This window comes from Rhyacophila brunnea, unplaced genomic scaffold (genome assembly GCF_057557595.1).
Source record: "Rhyacophila brunnea isolate RB1 unplaced genomic scaffold, BYU_Rbru_1.0 scaffold_15, whole genome shotgun sequence".
Lineage (NCBI taxonomy): Eukaryota > Metazoa > Arthropoda > Insecta > Trichoptera > Rhyacophilidae > Rhyacophila > Rhyacophila brunnea.
Window position 1 is genome coordinate 28,127,719 of NW_028232806.1, and position 23,974 is coordinate 28,151,692.

Consider the following 23,974-nt stretch of genomic DNA (forward strand, 5'->3'; position numbering starts at 1 on the left):
AATCACGAACATGTATCAACTTACCTATGAAACGTAATACCATCTTCTTGCTTATCAGTACGGCTACCATATTTTAATACAACCCACAGAACCATCTTTCCTACTTAATTAACTAAAAATATTTACCACTGACTTTATGTTTAACACAAAAAATAGCAATTTTAGCAACACTAGCTCGCAGGTTATCGACGCTACGTGAAGCGATTCACCACGATTTGCCGGCGATACTTTTGGAAACTAACTCACACATATGTAGACCTTTTATCTTACTCTAGCGCGTGTCTCGCGAGACTCGCTCTCTTTTTAGATGCGATACCTTTTCTTCTTCGTAATAGACCAAAAGTTTATTAATAATAATTCTAACATCACTCCTGATAGTATCGAATTACGTTAATTGATAAATCCGTACACCACCATACACACAATAGTTTTTGTTCGACAATAGTTCAGTATTTAATTTATAGCAAATTTTCTGACTAATCGATTTCGTCATTTGCGTCCAAGTAAATCGTCGCTGTGAAGGAATCAAAATGACATTTATTAATTCAGAGTTGGACACTGAATAAAATTATCGTTTCTTACTGCGTGCTTGCAAGGGTTAGATAATAGTCATTATTACATAGATGCTACAAACTACATACTATTATCATGTCATCGCGGAATCATTACTTTAAACAATTTGACGAGCGTTGTCCGAAGCGCAACTCAGTTTTTTGTGATTTAGCTCTAACGATGTTTCTTCCTGATTGATTTAAATTGAACGTTTCAATTGGGTAGCAGACAACATTATTGCGTTCTGCGTGTGTGGAGTATAGTATAAGCACAATGAAATCGTTCAAATCATTTTTATGTGGTCTACGGTTCCATTTATCTCTGGGATTAATACAGCTCTTCGCGTATAATGATTGAATGTTTCTATTTTTTATTGTGAAATCTATGGGAGAAAATATTATAGGGAATAACATGACAGTTGATTTCCATTTTGCGACAAAAATACGCGCAACCGAAGCCTTCGATCGCGCCGACAAGCGTCTACGGTTCCAGCCGTTATCCATTGACTCATTTGACATTTGTATTATACTATAAATCTGTACTAATACCCGGACACACGTTCCCTTAGAAAACCGCAATACGAAAATGGACACGTTAGCACAATCAATAGGTCAAAGACGCGAAGGAAAATGCGAAATTGCAAAAATCACCCTACATTCTTAGCCTATTTTTCAACTACATATACCTAATATACAAATGCATTTTATTTGTATGTGGAAATATTCATGCGGATACATTGCCCACGTGTTGGCACTGTTGGCAGACATGGACAACAATGTAAAACATGACCTAGGATTTGCAATATACCTAGGTAGAGATTTTTTTCAACTATGAATCTGGAAATAATGATAATTGTATAAGCAGACCCAGATGTCTATAAGTATAGTGGTTATTAGCAAGGGATTTTTTATTCTTCACATGATGCATACAAACACATTGTGTCTACAAGAACTGTACTGTACTTGTTTTTTTTGTTTTGAACCGTTTCGTCTATGCGTAATACCTACATTACTAATGATCTTTTTTTCCTATTTGCAGTCGTTCCACCTATGAAAGCGACAGCAGTGAGGAGTTGTCAGATGATTCTGCGGCCACTGATGATGCGATCAACAAGAGCGGCACCAGAAAGTTCATCAATAAGGGACGATGGAGTAAATATGAGGTTTGTTCAATGACTGGATCAACTTGGCATGTCCTTTTTTCCTAGACTTGTAGACCAACAAACATCACTGAACATATTCCTTTTAGATCGGTCGGCTGGATCAAACGTCCCGTTTAAAACGTGTTTTGGCAGTCCATAATAAGCTATCCTATCCCTCCTGCTGCCTCAAAAAAAAACAATAAGTAATAAATTGTTACGGATATTTTTGCGAAATGGACCCATCCCGTAACATTTTCTGTGTGGCACCTGGCTCAGCCTAATCAACGATAATTCTATCAAATTCTCATCAATTTCCTGACGATAGGCAACACACGAGGACAGGTAAATAGTGGCCATTGATCGTCGTGATCGCTGACCACCGAGGATAATGTGTGGACCGGAGGACCACCGTGCCAAACAGGTTTGACCGCTCTGCGAATGTGAGTTATTTATTATTTGCTTTTGCTTTCCGTACACACGCAATATTTTAAACATTTTATCGATCGGCATAACGCATTGGATGCCGGAAGAATAACGACTTACTCCGCGGGTTCTTAAACTTTTTATACCCATGACCCCGACCCCCTTAACCCGTGTAAGATTTTTAGCGACTTCCTTGTAGTGTGCAATGCTGTGTTATATGCAGCGAACGTGGAGGGGTTATTTTTAATTAGGTAAATAGTTCTATAGTTTTTAGACATAGGTCCGATCCTAAGAATATCATATGAGCCTCCAGAGTGAAGGTTGTATTACTTACTTAGGTACTTACTTAAACTGACGCTGCAGACCATTCAGGTCCATGGCCGACTACACAACCGTCCTCCAGGAATCTCTCTCTTCAGTCGTCTTGACGTTATTCGCCTCCGCCGAGTGCCTAGAATGGTTCCTTCATAAACTTTATGGAAAGCTCCAGATTATAGCATCAACCTGATCAGCCCATCTGAGTCTTCGCGCCCTCATGACTTTGACTATATTAGGCTTAAATTGTTCGCAGAGCTCAGAATTCGTACAGATGCGCCACTTCGAGAAAGTTGTATTACCAGATTTTTGTTTATTGTTTTTACAAGAAATAGATATTATCGACTTGCTCTACCTATTAGGTAGGTATCTAATTTTATGTGTATTTTATAAAATAAGTGTGTTAGATTTTTTTTTATATGGGCTGAGAGTCAAATTATTTTTTCCGTGAGACGGAGCGATAATTTTGGGGATCTTATGAACCGGAACGGCGCTGCGGTCCATTTCGAGCCCTGGTAGTAGGCCAAAAATACACGATCAAATTTGTTATTGTACTATATCTAACAACGCAAAATACGTAGGTCAGCGGAATGTATAATAAAGATCAGGCCCGGTTTCGTCCACTCAAGTGAACATTGTCGAATGACCACCCTTGAATCAACTTGATGATTATCTGCTGTTATCATAAGGGTTGCTAAATGACCCATACGATTGCAAATTATATTACTCGGGTTTGGGGGATATGTGTAACAAGGAACGGCGAGAAGCCAAGAAGAGTTGTTGATTGGCCTCAAAGTACCCAATGACACCGGCGAATACATCGCAGACTTGAACCGCATAAGCTGTGATATACCCGATGTGATTAGATTGCGGAGAAATCCAAACCGCTGAGCATGTTGAGACCTGCCCCGTATGCCTAGCTAGAAGATTCTCTCCCATTCGAACGCACTGGCAATGTATTTGGGCTTTACCGATGCTCTGTAGAAATCTTTCTTACGTCCACTTGCTTGTCAACTGGCGGAAAGTCAATATATTAATTAAAATACATCACAGTATGTAGTAGCTATTCCACAATCTAGATACGTGTAGATATATTTTGTATCATTTAAAAATGTCCCATTGAAGCGGACGAAACCGGTTCTGATTATATATGTGGAGTAAGTACTACATACTTTGTTTTATTTTGTACCGTTTGTCTTATAAGTAGGTATATTTTAATTCCTATTACAGATTTTTCTGAAGAAAAACTACATCCCACACAAAAAAAAAATGGTTTTAATGAAATGAGAACCTTAAATTTAAACTACATTTTCTCTTATACTTATTATGCAAAATTATTGGATTTTTTGACATAATCTCTTAATAGACACTGTCATTTGTCACATTATGTCAAAACAAATCAATAATAATAATATAAGAGAAAATGTAGCTTAAAACTTTGGTTCACATTTCACTAAAACCAGAAACGCTGTCTTTTTACTTAGCAGGGCAGTATTGTCTTCATTTAAAAATGAATACGACTAAAAAAATAATAAATATTGAATGCTAAGAAACGTTTATATTTCAATCAAATTGAGTCAGTTTTAATAAAATGTATGCGTTGCCATTTTGTTTAAAGGTATTACCGAATGTATGTTATTATTAATATTATATATTAAATAAATATTTGTATCTCAGATGGGTGGGTAAGGTGGGTGGTCAGTGGTTATCTTGGAGTATTTATTATATTATTTATATTACTAACTGATGAATCGTGCATTTTTTTATAACTCAATTTCAATTAAAGATATTCCTAATAATTACTTATCTCTCACGCAGTATATTATAATATTATCTAATATAACAGTATATTTAGACTTCTTTACGTGTAATCTTCTAAGCATTTCTATTTATTAAACGACTTATCAATAATTAGTTAAATTTGAAGTAGTCTTCACAATAATTGTTACGTAGGTATGAAGTACAATATTGAGCTTGATATTATTTTATTTGTCCAAAATAGTTTTGTTATCCTTATTATTATCTAAATGAAAAAGTACTGCAATCGGAATTCGTATTCGTATAGTAAAAGACAAAGTACAATAAACATTGGACTATTTTTACAATTTGATATTGCGAGATATGATACCCAATATTATAATGTTATGTATATTGTCGTCTTCTGACGTCCAGATTTCATTGTGAAATGTTCTAAGTAATTATTTTTTTATCGAAGAAAATTTTACAAAAAATATTCACTAGTAGTGTTTTATTATATTATTATACATTAAATTTAAGAATCCAACAAAAACATACACCTCTTTGTATTCTCTTAATTGTATATTATTATTATTATTATTTATTATAGTCTACGCCAGTGGATTGCAAGGGCGGCGGTGACATCGCACCCTCGCAACTAAACTGCCACAATCCAAAAAACGTCAAACAGAGAAAATCATCTTTGAAGTTTTTACCCTTCGCATTTTTGTACTGTGTTTTTGAAATATGTTTAGATATTGAATGAAGTTTTGACTTGAATTTGATGACTTAGAAATATAAAATTTTCGGTACATATGCAATGAACGACAGACAATGAAACGTAGTAATTAACTCAAAACACGGAAATTTGGACTTGTGGCGGCTTAGTTGCGAGGTGCGACATAACGTTTTTCATGTTTTGCTTATAATGGTTTCGAATATTTATATTAATAAAACACGTCCTGTTCTTGCTATAAAATATAAATGAACGTATTGACAAGAGTATTACCATATCAAAAGCTCTATAAAAGAGAATTTTTCTTCACACAGTATGGAAGTATCATTTTACGAAGAAGAACCTATTTTCTAATAGCTCTTAATTGCAGATATCCTTAAGACGATACATCAGTGAAACGTCAAATAATTTTCAACTATAGGCGCGACGAAATTTTGGACTCGCTGGCATTCGGAGAGAGAACGTCGATCTGGGAACACGTCAATTTGTTTCGTGATGGCGACGGGGGTATTAATTCTTAAATCGTGTAAAGATGACTAAAAACGTTACCCATTTACTTTAAAAAGAAATGAATATATTATTATTGTTACTAATAGAACAATAAACAGAACATTAAATGGACGCATGTTGGATTTATATGACAAATTATATTTCGTTTGGAATGCGTCATTTGCGCATCGCCTAGCCACGATCTTTTTAGACCGTGCCTCAACTGAGGTATAGCCTTAATATAAACAAAACACGTGCTGTTCTTGCTATAAAATATAAATGAGCGTATTGACAAGAATATTACCATATCAAAAGCTCTATAAAAGAGAATTTTTCTTCACATAATATGGAAGAATCATTTTACGAAAAAGAACCTATTTTCTAATAGCTCTTAATTGAAGACATCCTTAATCCCGAGGGCGCTTATTCCATCCTTTCCAGTTGTTACCGTTACGTTTAATTTTCCTAAATGCGGCCGTAGGTAAAATTCTCTTGAAAACCACTGGAATATCATGAGTATTACAATGTTACATAATATCTACACATTATGGAATAAACCGAAATGACTTTAACCAAACCGCATAAACCAATATGTTAGATTTGTAGTAACTTCACTATCAACATATTTGTATTGGGCTTAACCGCCAATATAGAGAATTATCACATACTAAAAATCATGTATGTTAGACAGAGTCGTAGTGAGATTTTTGGCGCCCCGTGTAGACCCAGTCGTTGACGTATTGGACCGCATTGATATTGATAATAATGTTTATTTTAATAAAGTTACACTCTGCCAAGGCAATTCTAAATTTCTACAGGAATTAGAAATATTCTCCACAAAATGTCTTTCGAAATTTTCGGAAACAACCACGCGTTCAGCGATCTTTGGCATGTTATATAGCTTATAGACCAAAAATATAATGACAAATAAGTCTGTTAATTTTACGTTATGGATAAAATTCGTCACCTCTGACAGATCATCCATCTATCGACACGTAACATTATTTAAATGGTGGGACATTATAATGCGGGTGTAGCGAGCAAATATGCCTGGTAGCTAATAAAAGTGAGATACAATTATTAATTAGAGTACTTTTCCCACACACCCCCCCCCCCCTCCCCCCCCGCTCGCCCGCTGAAATAACCACGGAAACGCCAGGACTAAATGATTACATAATATCTCAAATTCTACAAATTAGTTCCTTGAAATCGATGCCGTCGGAATGATATTGTCATAATGTTTTCTTACTCCTTTCGGTCATTCCTTCTTGGCTGAGTATCGTGGCCATCATCTGAGCGACCAGCACTCTCCGCCCCTCGCAGTCCTCTGCTTCACTCGGGGCATAATGAAGGCTGCTTCAAGTAAGCGTCTACGCCTACATGAACGACCGAACGATGCGTTCGACCCCCGATTATCTATCCTGCCGTAGTAATTATAGAAGCCAGTCCGGGTACAGAATGGGAATACATACATAAAAACACAACCACAGACGACATTAATGGATGCGCATGCTAAACTTCTTCACTTGGCAGCTTAAGTGTTGTACCGACGTTTTTCCTCTGTTTCGTCTTCCTTGTAGGCAACCCAAAATTATCAGCCTCCATATTGTCTGGTCTGCGATGAATAATATGTCCGAAAACTGCAAAATATCCTTATTAATTTCATTCAAACGGAAATTCAAAACCTCTGTTATCAGCAACACCCTATGCGCGCGTCATAACGATAACACCAAGTAAGGATAACAATGTGTCATAAGCGCGTACACGTTGATAAAGATATTATCATATCGGCACGAGCGTGGCGCTCAAACTCATTCAACCCCCTAGCCATTTGCTTAGGTTGCCCACTATGTCGTAACTGCGGCTCTGGTATTAGATAATGATATTTACTTCTTGTCAATATGTGATATCTAGTAATATATCAATAATTATTTCGTGAAGGCCGAATACTCCCCGTATTATTTTTTGTACCCTCGACAGCTTTGATTGTTTATTTTTTTGCACATTGAAAATGACTTTTTGTTTATCGTTTATTGTCGGCATACAAACAGCTGAAGAACTAATATAATTCGATTTATTCGTACCGCTCTGTAATTAAAACAACTTCAATCTGTTGATAATTGGATTGATATTTTACTTGCTGAACTAATCCACTTCGAATGCACAAATCTTTTTTTTTGACCTCCTAAAATACATTGCCATTACCTTTTTGCTATGTACCTATTTGTTATAATTTTATTAATACTATTATTTCATATTTTAAAGAGAATTGTTATCTTATCATCTAATTTAATTTTTAACTCCATATTAAGTGATTACCTAGTATTTAAATGACTCTTTTACTGTTGTTATAAAAATGCTCATATCTCTGCAGATAAATTTATATTATGAAATAAGGAATAATCAAAATAAGTAATATAATTATAGTAAACAATGAATAGGATGCTAAACACGATGTATCATGATTCATGGTTCATAATAACCGCGAGAAATGCTAACAACGATCATTGTTGACGCAACAATGCTCGAAATGGTAAATTAACTGAGACATTATCAAACATGTTTTTATTTTGTTTGTTTTTGCATTTACTTATTTACTCCTTTTATCTATGGGTTAAATGATTTATTGAAATAATAAATTTGTTTATATTTGGGACAATTCAAGTGGTACCTATCTTGTTATAAAACTTCTAAAACGATGTGTATAATCAATAATAATCATAATCAATTATGCGCGCGGAGTGGGCTTTAAATCTTGTGTCATCAAACTTTCGGTTGAGATCGGTTGGATTTTTTATTACTAGTGTTGTTATTAGTCTCCCGCACGCTATGTCTTCAAATAATATTCCGATGTCGCATAACCAGTAAAACCTTAGACTATAGATACATCAGTAAAACGGTAGAGTGATTATAAATCGTAGGTAGCATTTCTCATTGGAGATATGTAAAACATCTCAGCAGCTAGAGAGTTGAATAATCGTTGGTATATTTACGAATATTGTGTTGTAGCTTGAAGAACTGACCAACCAACCCATGGTTTAAAATTATAATAAAACCACCAAAGAGTCTCCTCATATAATAATAAACAATAGGTACATAATGTAGTTAGTTACCACCCAAAATACATCGTTCTGCTGACGGAAATAATATTCGCATGCTGACAATATAACATAATATATGAAAAGGGTTGGCAATACGCTTCCTGACTTGATATTTAAAGTTTAAATGGCAATAGTGAACCTTTATAGCGTTCTGAATGATTTGCTCTATGTTCTATTATCATTTCAAAATAGTCATTCATATTGCACCTTCGGTCAGTATAAAACCGCATCGAACCAAACCAAAACGTGACAATTCATTAAATTAAAAATAAAATATTAAAAACCATCTTCAGACGCTTATGATGTCACTATAGTCTATATCTAGGACATTTGAAGGTGAATTAGATTTTGTAGAAGGCAAACCGTATAATATGCTTGTATGGTGCTTTATGAAAAACACCACACACAACGTCTCTGCACCCTTGTGGTCATTTATATACTTAGCATAATGTATAAACTATAAACAGCCTTTGAAAATACTGGGAGTATCCCAGGAAGAAACCCTCACGTTACCCTGGTAGTGATCATTCCTTGTTGCATAGAAGAAGAGACAACTTCTTAAAGTGCGGCCACACCGGCAAAAAGTCGCGCGACAACTCGTTAAATTTTACGATAATTATCATAATTGCTTAAAAAAAATTACGATAATTATCATGCTTATCGTAAAATTTAACGAGTTGTCGCGCCACTTGTTATCGGTGTGGACATTAGCGCCGATGTGTGGAACTAGAAATCGTACGTTGACTATTTGACTGTAGGTGTAGATTATATTGTATATTATTTCCAAATAAATAAGTTTTATCCGGGTTTACCGCATTTCAGAATATCGATTATAGTCTAGTGGTGTTTATAATGACCATTATGTTGGTACATCCTGCAAATTTCATTGTTTCGTTGCATTAAATCGGCTTTACGGGATTTTATATGAAACCCTGCACCTCGGACAAAAGAATTACATATATATTGAATTATTTAAATCTTAACAAAAATACGGGAATCTAATGTGTAACTGACTAATGTAATGGCACACAAATGCAGTTTACTGACAGTGACATCGACTTTTAATAATATAAGAGTAGGTAAACCAAGTTGCCAAATCCGTGTAGTAATTATAAATGGCATATAATGATAGGTAGAGTATAAGTTTTATAACTTAGCACTTTTTTGCACTTTTTACTACACTGATACGTCTCTTTGCCTGATTACCTCGAATAAAATTAGACCAAATGATTTCACTTGTATTAATTATGTAGTAATAAGAAAATAAATAGATAATTTAATATAATGTAAAAAAATATTTTTAGAACATAATTATCATTACATCATTTTCATTCTAGAGCCGGAGTGCAAAGTTATGAAGCATGTACTCTACTTGGCGATAATGAGTAAAAATGCGACACATGCTATCGTCAAATGGTTTTTCAATGTGGAATTGAATCGCAATTATTCACGCGTTGGGCCAGTTCACGGATTCGGAAGAAAATAGTATTAAGATATTGCCAATACCCAATACCTATAATATAGATCAGTGATGCACAAACCGCGGCCCAAAATAACAAATAGTTCATCACCAATATGTAACTATTAAATTAAAAATAATAAAATGGATGTCTCGTCTAGCATAATAAATCAATATTTTCAACACTTTCATGGGTAAATTGTCCTTTCTTCCAAATACGTTGTGCACCACTTGTTCAGATGAAGAAACTGCTGTTTTTCAATTATATTCCGCAAACATCAAAAATATTAATTTTACTCTGCTGTCAAAAGAACCACGTTCCAAAATAATCATTGGCATCAATTATTTTAATACCACACTTTCATAATAAGACTCTCTTGTTATTGAGTCAAACATAATATCTCATGAGGTAAATTAATGCTGTGAATTAATGTTTCATTAGTAAGGTATCAAGTTAAAAATGCAATAAAGGGCTCGCTGTATTTTTGAGACCCTACGGCCTACACCTTAACTAAACCCGCCATGGAACGAATCGGGGTTGATTGCAATGCCCATTAATTCAATCCCTTTTACAACCCTTTCGTCGTGTACCTGACATGCTAACCACTCCTAAATAGTACATGATGGCGGCCAGGTAAAAACTTTGATAAAACGTGTTCTATTTTTCTAATAAGTAACCCTTCGGGTTTTTATGTGAAATCGAAAGGCTCGATTCGTTCCTCTGTAGATACATGATTAAAATTAATTTTACCGCCAAATTTGACAACAAACTTATTGTCGCTTGTTTCGTCAGTTACGTTTATCTAAATCAGCCAAACTGGGAGGCGCGGAGTGTTGCGAAGGGAGGCGCGAAAAGTTTCACACAATTACTGTAGCCACTGGTTTGCAGTTTGCAAATGCTTATTTTATAAAACGGCCGCAAGATATAAACTACATAAAACAGTCCTATAAAAGGATGTTTGCAAACCTGTCTGAAAATAATATGGAGACTAATTTTATAATACCTCACTTCTATAGTATATTGTGAAGCGCGCTGGCTATCTCGTGAAAAAATGAAACAAAAGGGTCAAATCATAATGTTGAAATTTGAGGCAAATTTGTTTAGGAACGATAATTTTGTTGTTAAACTTGTCTATTTGGTTGAAATTAAAAAAAAAATGAGTGAATAAATCAATGCAAGGACTACTAATGCATTCACTGATTTAAAAAGACGAAGTGAAGGCATTCATAAAATATTTTGCTTTGAGCATATTGAGCTTTGGAAATCAAAATTACAAAAAAAATAAGTTCGCCATGTTTCCACTTTTAAATGATTTCTGCGCCAGATACATTGAAGCAAACTAAAATCTATCTGAATGAATCTATCTAAACTTCTAAACAATCTGCCCGGTGCCACGAAGGCATACTTGGGCAAACGACGCCATCTTGGTAAAATGCCGACCAAAAAGAGTTTTTGGGTAATATTTCATTAACTGTTTTATTCACAGTGAATTTATTCTTGGATGAAATAAAGATCGTTAAACTCTACACAGAAAAGTATTTTACACATGTTTGGTATATTGAACGATTTTACCACAATTTGAGAAATTAATATTAACAGTCTTCTCGTTTTCGTTGCTAATCTCAGCGTGATACTTTGCATTCGAGCTGGGGTGCCCACATGGAATGAAGGCGCTGGTGTTCCCCTGCAACATGTGAACAAGTAATAAGAACATAATGTCGTATGTTGTCATCGTGTATTTGACCAGAATTAGTTTGTAAATATTATGTAGCCATTAATTATTAATGAATAGCCATCGCAATAACTATTTTTTTCTCTCCCCAGGATAACCATTTGAAGCAACTGGTGGATGAACACGGTGAGCAGTGGGACGCCATCGCTGGATATTTCAATGATCGCTCTGATGTACAATGCCAGCAGAGATGGACAAAGGTTGTCAACCCTGACCTCGTCAAGGGGCCATGGACGAAAGAGGTACCTAGGTCATCTTAGTTTTCCTTCTGCGGGGAATCCCATAATAACTTATGAAAATCATAATATTCCTAGCATGGGTCACCCCTTTGATACAACTTCACTATACTACTTGTAACAGGGCGCAAACTTAATTCAGTTTTGCTGCGAGTATCTCAGAAGGAAATATATTATATACACAACTATACATTACATATTAAATACATAACACAACTATAACAATGAGAATGCTCATGGAAAAGAACTGGTAAAATGGTTATTAATTAAATTACACGTGAATATTATATTTTGTGGCGATTCCTTAAAACAATGGGAAACATTTTGTAAATCACGAACAAGTTTTATTGGAAGGTTTTAGAAAACTTTTATAGGAGGATTTAGGTCATCTTTTTTATCATTTTACATGAAACATGTTACTAATTAATAAGTATATATGCCAGCACAACATAAAGACAGTTCCTAATAATTAACAAAAAATGTAATATTATATCGTAACGTTTTCCCAAACTGGTTTACAAAACAAATTACATATAATTTGTTGTCATTCGCATGACGAATGTAACTATTTCAAATTTAGAACACAATATGCGTAATGTGCAGTCAGTTTATGCTCATTTCTTGCTTCTTGCCAAATTTTATATAAGCACTTAATAAGATTCTTAAGAAGGTGTCGGAATGCATTTTGATCTTGTCATTTATAAACATTTCGTTTATTGGATTTTTCTACATGGGCATACTAATTAATATAAATTGGCTATAAATTTAATACTTATTGTTATTATACCTATATAATTGACTCGGAAGCCCATTTTATCAGTGGACAATTCAATGCAATGCGACAATCTTCAACGGATATAAACATGTTTTTACAATACAAAGGTTATTTTTGGAAGTGGAAAGTTTCCCAAAGACAATAAGGAAGCCCATACCTGTGTATCGGTAGCATTTTTTTTTGTTCCAAACCGGTTCATTATAAATTACATTTTGAGAAGAATCCGCTCCTAAAAGTAATAAAGTCGATTCGATCACTGGGTACGCAATTGGATCAGACCCGACTCGGTACAGCTCCTTGTATATTATGATGGATACATCAAGCCTACAAGAGGTAGAATACCACCATTTTGTTTCTTATATCGAAAAGATAATAAAACATAAAAATAATTACAAGATAAAAAGAACTTTTTATATACCACGTTTTAAAATTTTCTGTTGAATCATATAAACTTGACAATTCTATGTATTAATAATTTAGGACACATAAGGCAATTGTCAACAAATATTTTTTTTGCTATTTTGCAACAAACAAACAAAACAAAAATATAGAATACTGAAATGTCATTTCGATTTCCATAGTAACGCACATATATATTAATAATTTAGTTGCTAGGACCACCTCCTTAGCAACCAATAATAGTGGATTGGATTACGGATTTCTTCCGAAACAACTTTTATACAAAACCGAATTAACTGAAAATGAATTCAATTCTACTTAAAGATGGCTAAAAGTGTTAAAAGAATGCATCGGCATCGTGTTCTGATATATTCTAAAAGTTTCAAATGTTTAGCTAGTCGGGAAGTTAGTTAAACATCGATTGCAAGATTTGTACTGGATAAACAACCACTGGACAAACAAGAATACGAGCTAAGAAAAACGTGGTAATATACTTAAATATGAAGTATTTTACAAAATATCTTGTCACACGGGGTCAATCAACCTGATTTTATTCTCATTTTAATTCTCATTGTAGAATAATTTATTGAAACATGGGCTTTTCATCAGATTTTAATTACATCAATTATTTACAATATTTTAAAATAATTATATTACATTATACATGCATAACTACTATTTGCTTCAAATAATATCTACATAGGGTTTATAAGTAAATAACATACATAATATTATTTACAATTTGTTATTTTTGGGAATGCTTCGTATCTACAGCATCCATGGACCGCACGCCACTGGTTTACATAATATTATAAAATTTCAAAATTAACGTTTTTTGCCAGTAGTAAGTATCTACTTTGGTAAAACTATGTTCGCCATTTCAAATCGACCAATTTTAGAGCACGATGGTACAGTCATACAAACTTATCTAAAGAACGGTCAAAAATGGAACTACGAATTACCATATTGACGCCATTTTGAAAACGTCATTCGAATGTCAGATTCTGTCCAGTTGCGAGACTTGATTGGGTAGTTTTCGACATTGGCTCCCCCATCTATTCTTTAGATAAGTTTGTAAGTCTGTAAGTATAATAAATATTTTTTTTTTGGTAACCATGTCGACTAATGTGCACATTATCATATTTTTTTTATTGTATTATTTTTAGAAATACGAGGATTTCTTTTTTAAATGCCTGCTTTTTTTAAATCGAAATACCTCGTTAATATTCTTAATTTAAAATTGAGTATTCTATTGTTTAAATATTTATTCGTTTCGATTTTTATCATTCGATTGGCTGAGGATTGAATTAATACAGGTCGACCAGTGAGAAGTTGTGTAAATCAACTTCAAAGTTAATTATTATGCGACTGTGACTGTAGATTCTACATTCTGAAAATGAAGCCTTGTTCTCAAAAATGCTCACTTTTTTTACTATTCCACGAACAATATTGATATTTCTTATGTTTACTTATTAATGCTTTAAGTGTTTGATTGACAAGTCAAACAAATAGGTACATTAAAATTATATAAGGTTGTTATTATCATAATAATGTAATAACGGATATACTCCAATATTGGGTGATAATATAAATTATATTAAATTTTACAGACTAGTCAGTAGACAGTCGATAGCTATTTCGGTTGTAATAGCATTATAAAGACTACAAAAATTAACGACTTGTCTAAGCTTAACTCATTCGGTGCTGACTAGATAATGATTTTTTAATTACCTCATTTAAAATGCACGTTAATTACATCGATCGGCCGCCTGGTCATTACGCGCCAGGTGCGTCTTCAGCGTCTAAAGTATTAAGTATAAAACTCACATAATGAGGTAGCATGATATCTCTTCCTCACCCTGGGACTATTCAAGATTAATGCGTGCATGCAGGACATAAAAATATCCTATATAATTTAATATAGATCACAAAACGGTTACTTGTTTGAATCCTTTTCACGTATAAATAGTATGTAGTGATATGAAAACGGCAATTAACCCATTTTAATTGCATGTTACGTATACTCGTTTAATCCTCAGCACCTCATTAATTTATGTTATTGTAGAACGCATTAGTTAGAGATATTTAATGTAGGTATTATGTGATACTGATAACTAGATATTATGTTTTTTGCTTGCGGAGCTATTTGATCTTTTTTTTGCATCAACACTCATCGACCATCGTGCATATTGAAACCTAAATTCCGATCCATCTTGTTTTTTTATGGCATCCTCTATCCAGCAAATAGTAATGGATTATTCAAATTCGTAAGTTGTGCAACGTTTATTTTGGAGGACTCGACTAGCCTGAGGCAAACAATCAATTTATTTTGAGGTATCTCCCCCGTCAACCTAAAAAAAATGTTCGTCAGTCACACTATTCGGAATTTACTACGCATGAATAATCAACAGGCGCAAGTTATTGCATACTTGTTATCACTTTTCATATCTCTTCTGTGCATACCGATACTAAGCCACGAAAATCAGTAGATTTAATAACTTAATACCATGCGTTTACGATATTACATAGTTTACAGTTCGGTTAAGTAGAGCAGACAGGGAGGTTTATCATCGTGCCTTCATCAGCACTACAATTATTGTATAACTTCAGCTATTTTTGTGTCATTTCAAACCACTTATCTACAGCTCAGTATCTACGTTTCCCCATTAATATTAGTTGCGGAAATCTTTTATAATGTATTAGAATTACCGTATTACGTAAAGAAGAAATATTCAAGAAAATCTGCAAAGCTGGAAAAAGGGCAAAGCAACGCCTAGGTCCATATACATATGAAAAATTGAAGAAAAATTTCATCTCTTGCACTAAAATGCTTACGTTTTTTTCCCCTTTTAGCGAAAACTGATAGATTTCATCTTGGAATTCATGGAATTTTCGATATCGAAGAGATGTTTGTTAATCTAAATCTACGGTCCAGAAAATATGTCAGCAACAATTCTGATAAGTACACATTTTGTATGGCAATGCATAACACTGTCCAATTGATGATTTAATTATGAAAGAGAGGTCCTACAGTTGAAATCTCGAATACCTAGTCTAAAGTAGAAGAAATATTTAGAAGATCACCGATGTCGTAGAATGGTAGATGAATTGAGATTTAACTATGACCGTGACTGATGATAATCCCGAGTTTGGCAAGGGTTTTAACTGGTAGCTTTTGGAGAAGGTGTACCAGTGGATCGACATCCATGACCTTATTAGTTGTTATAATGAACCTGTTCTCTGTAATTAACGGTATAAATAATATGGTATAATGACCTTAATACCATGGAATCTAAACGGTATTTATATATTATTTGGTTTAGTTCAGATGTGGGATGGAATATGTCCCACCCAACGTAAACGTACAAGAAACCGTATATAAGAAAAGGGATTTTAAGACTTCGATTAACGTGATAAGAATATGCACAACCGAAAAATATGTGTCCTGAGTTTAAATGCCTATGATTGATCCATTTATTGATATTATGACATTGCCAACTAACCATATCAATACCTTTATTCGATTTGCCAAGGCTGTCTGCTACGTATCGCCAGCTCATGCAAATATTTGAATGTTCAAGTAGATATTCCAAATTTCTTTGCACCCTGGACGTACGAGGGACATTGAATAAATAAATGTATTCTTCTCGGAAAAAATTCTCGACCGATGATGCACGAATGGACACAAAATATTTAGATATTTTAATTTAATCAATACGTGACCTGGTATTTCTAGTTTATTCAGTGTCAACTCTTCGAGTGTAGGTAGAGGTAGGTATATGACAGTATTGCATCTTTTCCTTTACTATAATTGTTTATTTGATGTCACTTTTTGTTTTATATGTGTATTTGAACTGGGGATTGCTAGAATAGTATGTTTCGATCTTGAGATCCTAGATTGGACGAAATAAATAAATTTCCTCCAAAAAATGTTTACGAAAAAATACATAAAAAAACGTTAAGTAGATAGATGAATATTTTTTGTCTAATATCTATTATGGCTTGTTTTCATATATCATCATCTGTTAAATGTATTTCTTTTTCAACGAAAACAAATAAGTATGAACTATTTTTGTCGGATCAATAATTGAATTTGAAAACATCCAGCACCATCTGCAATTTGTGTTCTTAGTTCAATGAAGACGAATAAAATTATGACTGACAATGTTTAGTGTGCAGTGTGCACTGTTTATGTCGGATCTCAACAGCGCACCTCCACCCTTCGCCACTGGTAGTGAGTATCTAAATTGTATATTCAAATATTATCTGCTGTGGTAGGTAGGTGCGGCAGTATTTGAGATGCATGAAATGTAAAATTTAACTAGAATTTACCTCTACACTATCTAATCTTTCATGATTTATTTTGGGAATATTTACAAATATAGTACATAATGTATCTAATTAACCAATTGAGCGTATCATAAATTATAGTGGAATGTCATTATATACCAGGTGTCCTTTTTTGCTTCAATTTCATACATGTCATAATTAATTTCATCTCTATAAAATAAAGTTTTTTTTCAACATCTTTCGTTTGAAATTAGGTACTCCTGTCAATGTGTGTTATAACTTTTCACTATACAATCCTCGTTTTTCTCGTTTATACAGTAGGTACAGGGAATGGGACAACTGGACGCCAGGACAATTGGACGCCGCACTGTCGTAGACACGTAAACAGAACGTAGACGATGAATTTTAATCAGTTTCTATCTACTACGTGGTAGTTTTATTTCTTTTTTCTCTTAACATAATGTTTTTTTTTTATTGCGGATTGAGAATTACCATGCCTAGGTTTTCTATAAAAATAAACTCTTTTTTCGTTGGAACTTAAAATATGCACGATGAAATCATTATTTACGTGTGCATATTTAAATTTCCACGAACTATTAAATCGTAATATAATAATTTAAATATTAATAATAATATTAACTATTTTTTTTAAAGTACGTATAAGTACCTAACGTCTATTTATTTTCGAATTGCGTGCCGTCCAGTTGTCCCGGCGCCAAAACGTCCTAGACCCGTAGGTACATACCACTATGCTACGTCTTGATTGGGTAGTTTTCGATTTGGGTAGTGGTTCCCCCATCCCATTCTTCATATAAGTTTGTAGGTCTGTAATGAATAATGATAATACATAATACATAATAATATCATAATATTGTAATGAAATCAGTTTTCATTACTCGTGGTTAAATTGACAGAAGGATCGCAGCTAAGAGCGGAATGCACAATCTAAGATTTCGTTCCTAAGGATAAGTCGCCGAAAAGCATGACTTAACTATAGACAATCCTGAGTATAGAGTTAAGGAATCCTTAACCATAGACTACTTTTGTTATGAACACGCCCCCTTCTGTATTACCATTTACCACTTACAGCTGCTGTCAAAATAAATTCACATGTCTATAACACAGTCCATACACTCAAATTCATTTGACAATGTATCTCAATATGGATATTGATAGTGTTAATTCGTTTGGCATGTACTTGCAGAATATTATTTTATTTTTAAACGCCAGCCCGCAGAAATACAAAATACCAGATGAAGAATGACACTTGATGCTAGTGTTACCATGTTAAAAAAAATCTTGTGGTGCCTGTGGAATCACGTATAATGACTTATAACGGAAACATAAGAGTATTATAATTAAATATTAATATGTATTTATAGTTATTGCATTTATAAAATGCAGTTGTCATATTTTTGTCATCGTTTAACGATTATAAAATAATTTACCTAATTTACCTAACGAGAATTTTTAAATATGGTATTATTTTCAATAAAAATGATCTTAACTAAGGACAGTGTTTCTGCATAGTGTTTTCTGCTAAGGAAATTTTAGTTATGACAAATGTTTCTGCATTCCGCTCTAAGCTCACGTCGAATCGGTCGAATCGCGATCCTAGGATTTGAATTTTGAATTTTTTCTGCACATGTGCCAACCGAATAAATTTAAATATTTCCAATCAGCTGAGGTGACGTAACACACTCGCACTTTTTTATTATAAAATATTATAATAGCCATTTTTCGGCCGCTCTCCTGGCGGGCAGTAAAAAAACATTCAATGGAAACGTGTCGATAATAAATTAGTGACTGACATTCCTAGGTATGTGGAATAATAATAGCATGTAAATAAGTAGGTACCGATGCGTATGATACCTACCTATCTATGTACCTAGTCGATAGGTAGGTTACTTGTCTTATGCCGGGTCCACACTGGCAACAAGTCGCCGGCAACCTCGTTAAATTTTACGATAATTATCATACTAATCGTAAAATTTAACGAGGTTGCCAGCAACTTGTTGCCAGTATGGACACGGCATATATTTCGGCATACAACATATACACCCGTTCAACTGGACAATAGCGAATAATGTAGGTTACCAATAGGTACATAATATTATTATCATTTCAATGTAGGTACATGCGTATTATGAACGATACCCTTCATTTGTGTTTGTTTTAATTTCTCTACTTTTTTTCTATTCACTGGTTCGAGAATTCTCGAAATGAAGAATGTTTGATTCTCGAGAAATCGAGATTGATTTATTGAACTTTCTCGAGAAATATTTATTTGAGGTACTTAGTAAGTAGATATCATGAGGATTTTCCCATTCGGGCGGTTTTCTTCTCAAATTCGTTTACCGTCCGGAATGAAAGCAGAATTTTTTCTTCTTAATCCATATTCGATTAGGTACTTACAGAATCTGGGACTCGGGAATTGAATACATTCTTTACGATTTCTGGAGACGAAAATTCTCTCTATTTGAGACACTGATAGTGATGGATTCTGTATTAAAAGTAGTGGTCCAATATCACATTAGCGCCAAGTTCGATAGTTTTGGCTTTTAACAAGACATAGGTAGCCGGGGCGCCACCGAGCGAAAAAAAAGCAATGCAATAGGCTCGATGTTAGTACTGTCGGGAATAACAACCATAACAATAATCACATATGCGCGTGTTCAAAGTTTAAATTGTTCCACTTTAGTAGCTGTCAAGAGATCGCATCTCGTATGATACAACTATTATTATGATAACATACATCGACAGGTAGAGTGGCTATAAATTGTCCTGAATCGGAAGAATGCCGAACATGGTCGATGTTCGATATAAAAAAAACTTTAAGAAGGTACCTATAAATAATATTATTTTAATGCCACCGAGAAAGCCTTCGTGGCAGCTTTATAAAACAACTTCTTACCTATTGTATGTAATGCCTACTTTTTATAATATTATTCTTTATTTATACAGCTGATGTGTGATTTTTCGAACACACATCACATGAAACAATATTTTGTCAAAATATATTCTAAATTTAAGTAATATTCTGAGAGTTTTCACGGAACATATTATTTTATCTTATGTTTTTTCCTCCGTCTACTCATTCAAGTTTTTATTCCGATCACGGCACCGAGAGCATACCTAGGTGAGATTTTTTTTCGGACATGTCAGATTTTTATTTGACGTTTGTGGCCTTGAAATGTAACGGACTGTTTTGCCGCTTTTTTCAGTTCCAACTCACTTCACGTATGTTTGTGATTAAAAATAGATCTATCGAAAATAGATTTTTTGTATTGGCAAGATTTTGGTAATGGGGATAATTTATCAATAAAATTATGTTTATTATTTTATTAACTGACTTAAATAATAATCTTACTTAATGACTTATTAAATAAAATACCTGCCTAGTTATGAAACGCAATTTGTGTGTTTCTAGAGAGAACATGTGATGAAAATTTAAGGGTTCAAGCATCCATTATTTGTTGTCCCAAGGTGAAGATCTAACCTGTCATTGGTATTGCTAATTGGGATGAATAACTGTGTTCAATCAAATCGTTTTGGATATTGATATATTCCACTTACGCGAGTGAGTTTAGGTGGACAAGTGGTTTAGGTGGTTTTCTAAGTTTTAAAAATAGGGTTTCTTAGTTCACTCGGTGTACTTCCTTGTTATTTTTACTCTTTTTATAACCCTGTATTGTAGGTATTTAATAAATATTGTTAACACGTCATATTTTCGGCTCTCATAGTCCAGTGCGTAATGCGCTGACCTTTCTTCTGAAGGCTCTGGGTTCGATCCCGGTGAGGTCACAATATATTTATGTGATTTTCTCAAAGCCTGGGTGTTAATGTGATTGTTTCGCTTCTAGTACTGCACCACTGTGCCTCGTGGCTTGTTGTAGTGTTAAAAAGAATATAATACCTATATTGTATACAAGTAAATATATTTTTTCTTCATAATATACCTAGTGTTTTCTTTCGTTGATTTTTAAGTCATCCTGTGAACATTTTCAATTTGTAACTTGTCATGGTCACCCTATGTAAAATAAATAAATTTGAATTTCTTCTTCTTTTGGTGCCGTCTTTTATCAAAGGTTAAAGACCAACTTGCAATACCCGTCCCTATCCTGACCCCACATGTATCAGATTCCTAACGCCTTGGACATTGAGCCATTTACGGAAGTCGCGTAGCCAAGAGAATCTTTTTCTCGCTTCTGCTGCCCTCTACCTTCCCCTGCATTGTTAATTGTAAGCTTAAAATAAAACACTCACAAAATAATATTAATCAATATTTTTGTGTGCTAATTTTGTTTCTTAATTATGTTATTTGAATTTGATTACATTCATAACTACTTTTGATGATATCACTTGATTCCTTCATAAGCATTCAATTTGTAAATTGTTACTTTCTATTCCAGGAGGACGAGAAAGTGGTGGAGCTAGTAAACAAATACGGGCCGAAGAAATGGACGCTCATAGCACGGCATCTGAAGGGACGCATTGGGAAGCAGTGCCGGGAGAGGTGGCACAACCACCTCAATCCCGGCATCAAGAAGAGCGCGTGGACAGACCAAGAAGACAGGCTCATCTACGAGGCTCATCGCCGACTCGGCAATCAGTGGGCCAAGATTGCCAAGTTGCTTCCTGGACGGTAATAGAATATTATAAACACTCTTAACAATTTTATTAATATTAGCTTTTCTGTACAGCGACGCTTTTCTTCGACACAAATGCTGCCACCGATTCGTCAGAAAATTTAAAGGGGCCCCCCAAACATGTTATATAATTATCAAATTATACCAAAATTTAAAAAAGATGTAGATACTTATTCCTCATAAATTTATGATTTTTTTTAATGACTTACGATTTCATGTTTTCAACATCATTCAACAATGTTAAAATTAGTGACGTTCCACGTGAGTAGACAGATCATGTATTGCTAAGAGACAGAAAATTAAGACAGAAATTGGGAATATTGTATGGCCAAAGTTCAATTTGAATTCACTCTTATTGATTTTGTCAAATAAGTCAAATTATATATTTTAATGCTCCAAATGAATAAATAGGCTGAGTTGCATATAATGCAACTGATCACTCAACAGTAATTAACTATTATTTGGGTAATTAGTGGCTAGTGTTTAGAGCCATAATTCCCAACCGGTGTTAGGATCCGTGAGCCATGTCAGGGTTCCATGAGAATTTGAAAAATATTTCCAATAAACATTTTGGTAATAGAGTAAAAAAGGTTTACTGTGATATTTTCAAACAATGAAGTCTTTGAATGCTTAGCTTGGATATATACGTCCCGCGTAGTCCAGTGAGGTAGACGCTGAACTTTCCGGGGGCCCCGAGTTCAACTCTGTGAGGTCACAATATATTTATGTGATTTTCTCAAAGGATATCGCATCCAAACAAGTATTTTGTTGAGACCAGGAGGTTTGGAGCTAAAAATGATAGGTGACAATGAAATTTCTAATAGATTTTATTTCGTTTTCAGAACTGACAATGCCATTAAGAACCACTGGAATTCGACGATGCGGCGGAAGTACGAGAAGGAAGACACTTTCACTGTCAACCGACGAAAAGGCAGTTCGCTGCGGCCCAACAAACCGCAACCTGCCCTTCCAGCCTCATCTGCGTACGGCGCCAAGAACACCTCATCCTCAAACGTGAATAACAGTCATGATTGCACGGATTTAAATGTCACCAGCCAGCACATGATAGACCCTAACCAATCATCCTACCTAGAATCACCCTACAATAGCAATCACACGTCCTGTTCTAACGATGCCACCGTTATTAACGCTAACCTTCCCGCGGGAAACACGGCTTTCCATCCCGACTTCAGGGTGTTTGAAGTGCTCAACGATAGGCTGACGGATAACACCTCGCAGTACAGTTGCACGCCGCCCTATCAGGCTAACGTCGGAATGGGCGCTGATGCCAATACCAAAATCATGTACAATGATGTTAGTGTTGCTTTTGTTTTGTTTTTGTTTTTTTTATTATGCAGCAACACTTTTGAGAAGCAACAAAAGATGGACACAAAAATTAAAATTAAAAATAGACTTCTCAATTTGCACCTTATCTGCTTCAATGAAGCCATCAGATATTTTTATCACATCTAGAAAACAAATATTGCATATAGATACATAATCTCTTCTCTTATCACAGTAATACACAATAATATTATGTAGTTATTAATAACTTTATAAGCTGACTTGAAAAATTAGCAGTTCATTGAACAATCATGATTCATCCCATTTTCTATTACATATGTCTGTCTCATGGATTGGCTGTTTTAAAACAGAAATAAATCCCAAATGTGCTTGCTTCTCAATGGTGCTGCTATATTTTTTATTTTGTTTATCATAAGGGCTTGACAAATAACATTCTGGTTAAAAATAGTACTTTTTACAATGAATTTTAAATGTTCAATCGTTCTCAGACAAACACAAAAGCATGTTTTTTGAAAGTGAAAAACACAGTATCAATTTGTTACATAATAAAAGCTTGTTTTGTTATGGGCTTCCGCGCGGTTGAAAAATTAACCCAATGCTTACGGGCCGCACAAAATTGTGTTTTTGCTAATTG

General features: G+C 34.2%; 1 protein-coding gene across 3 annotated transcripts in view; it reads left to right on the plus strand.

Moving 5' to 3' along the window:
• Nucleotides 1-23,974, plus strand: part of Myb (proto-oncogene like protein Myb) — a 209,577-nt gene that overhangs the window by 170,489 nt on the left and 15,114 nt on the right. For 2 of the 3 annotated variants that reach the window (XM_085943337.1, XM_085943338.1), the window contains 4 exons: nt 1,591-1,714; nt 11,779-11,928; nt 21,799-22,031; nt 22,878-23,349. In XM_085943337.1, the coding sequence (XP_085799463.1) occupies nt 1,591-1,714; nt 11,779-11,928; nt 21,799-22,031; nt 22,878-23,349 (979 nt within the window). The remainder of the gene's footprint in view (nt 1-1,590; nt 1,715-11,778; nt 11,929-21,798; nt 22,032-22,877; nt 23,350-23,974) is intronic. The other variant, XM_085943339.1, reaches the window with a different exon arrangement.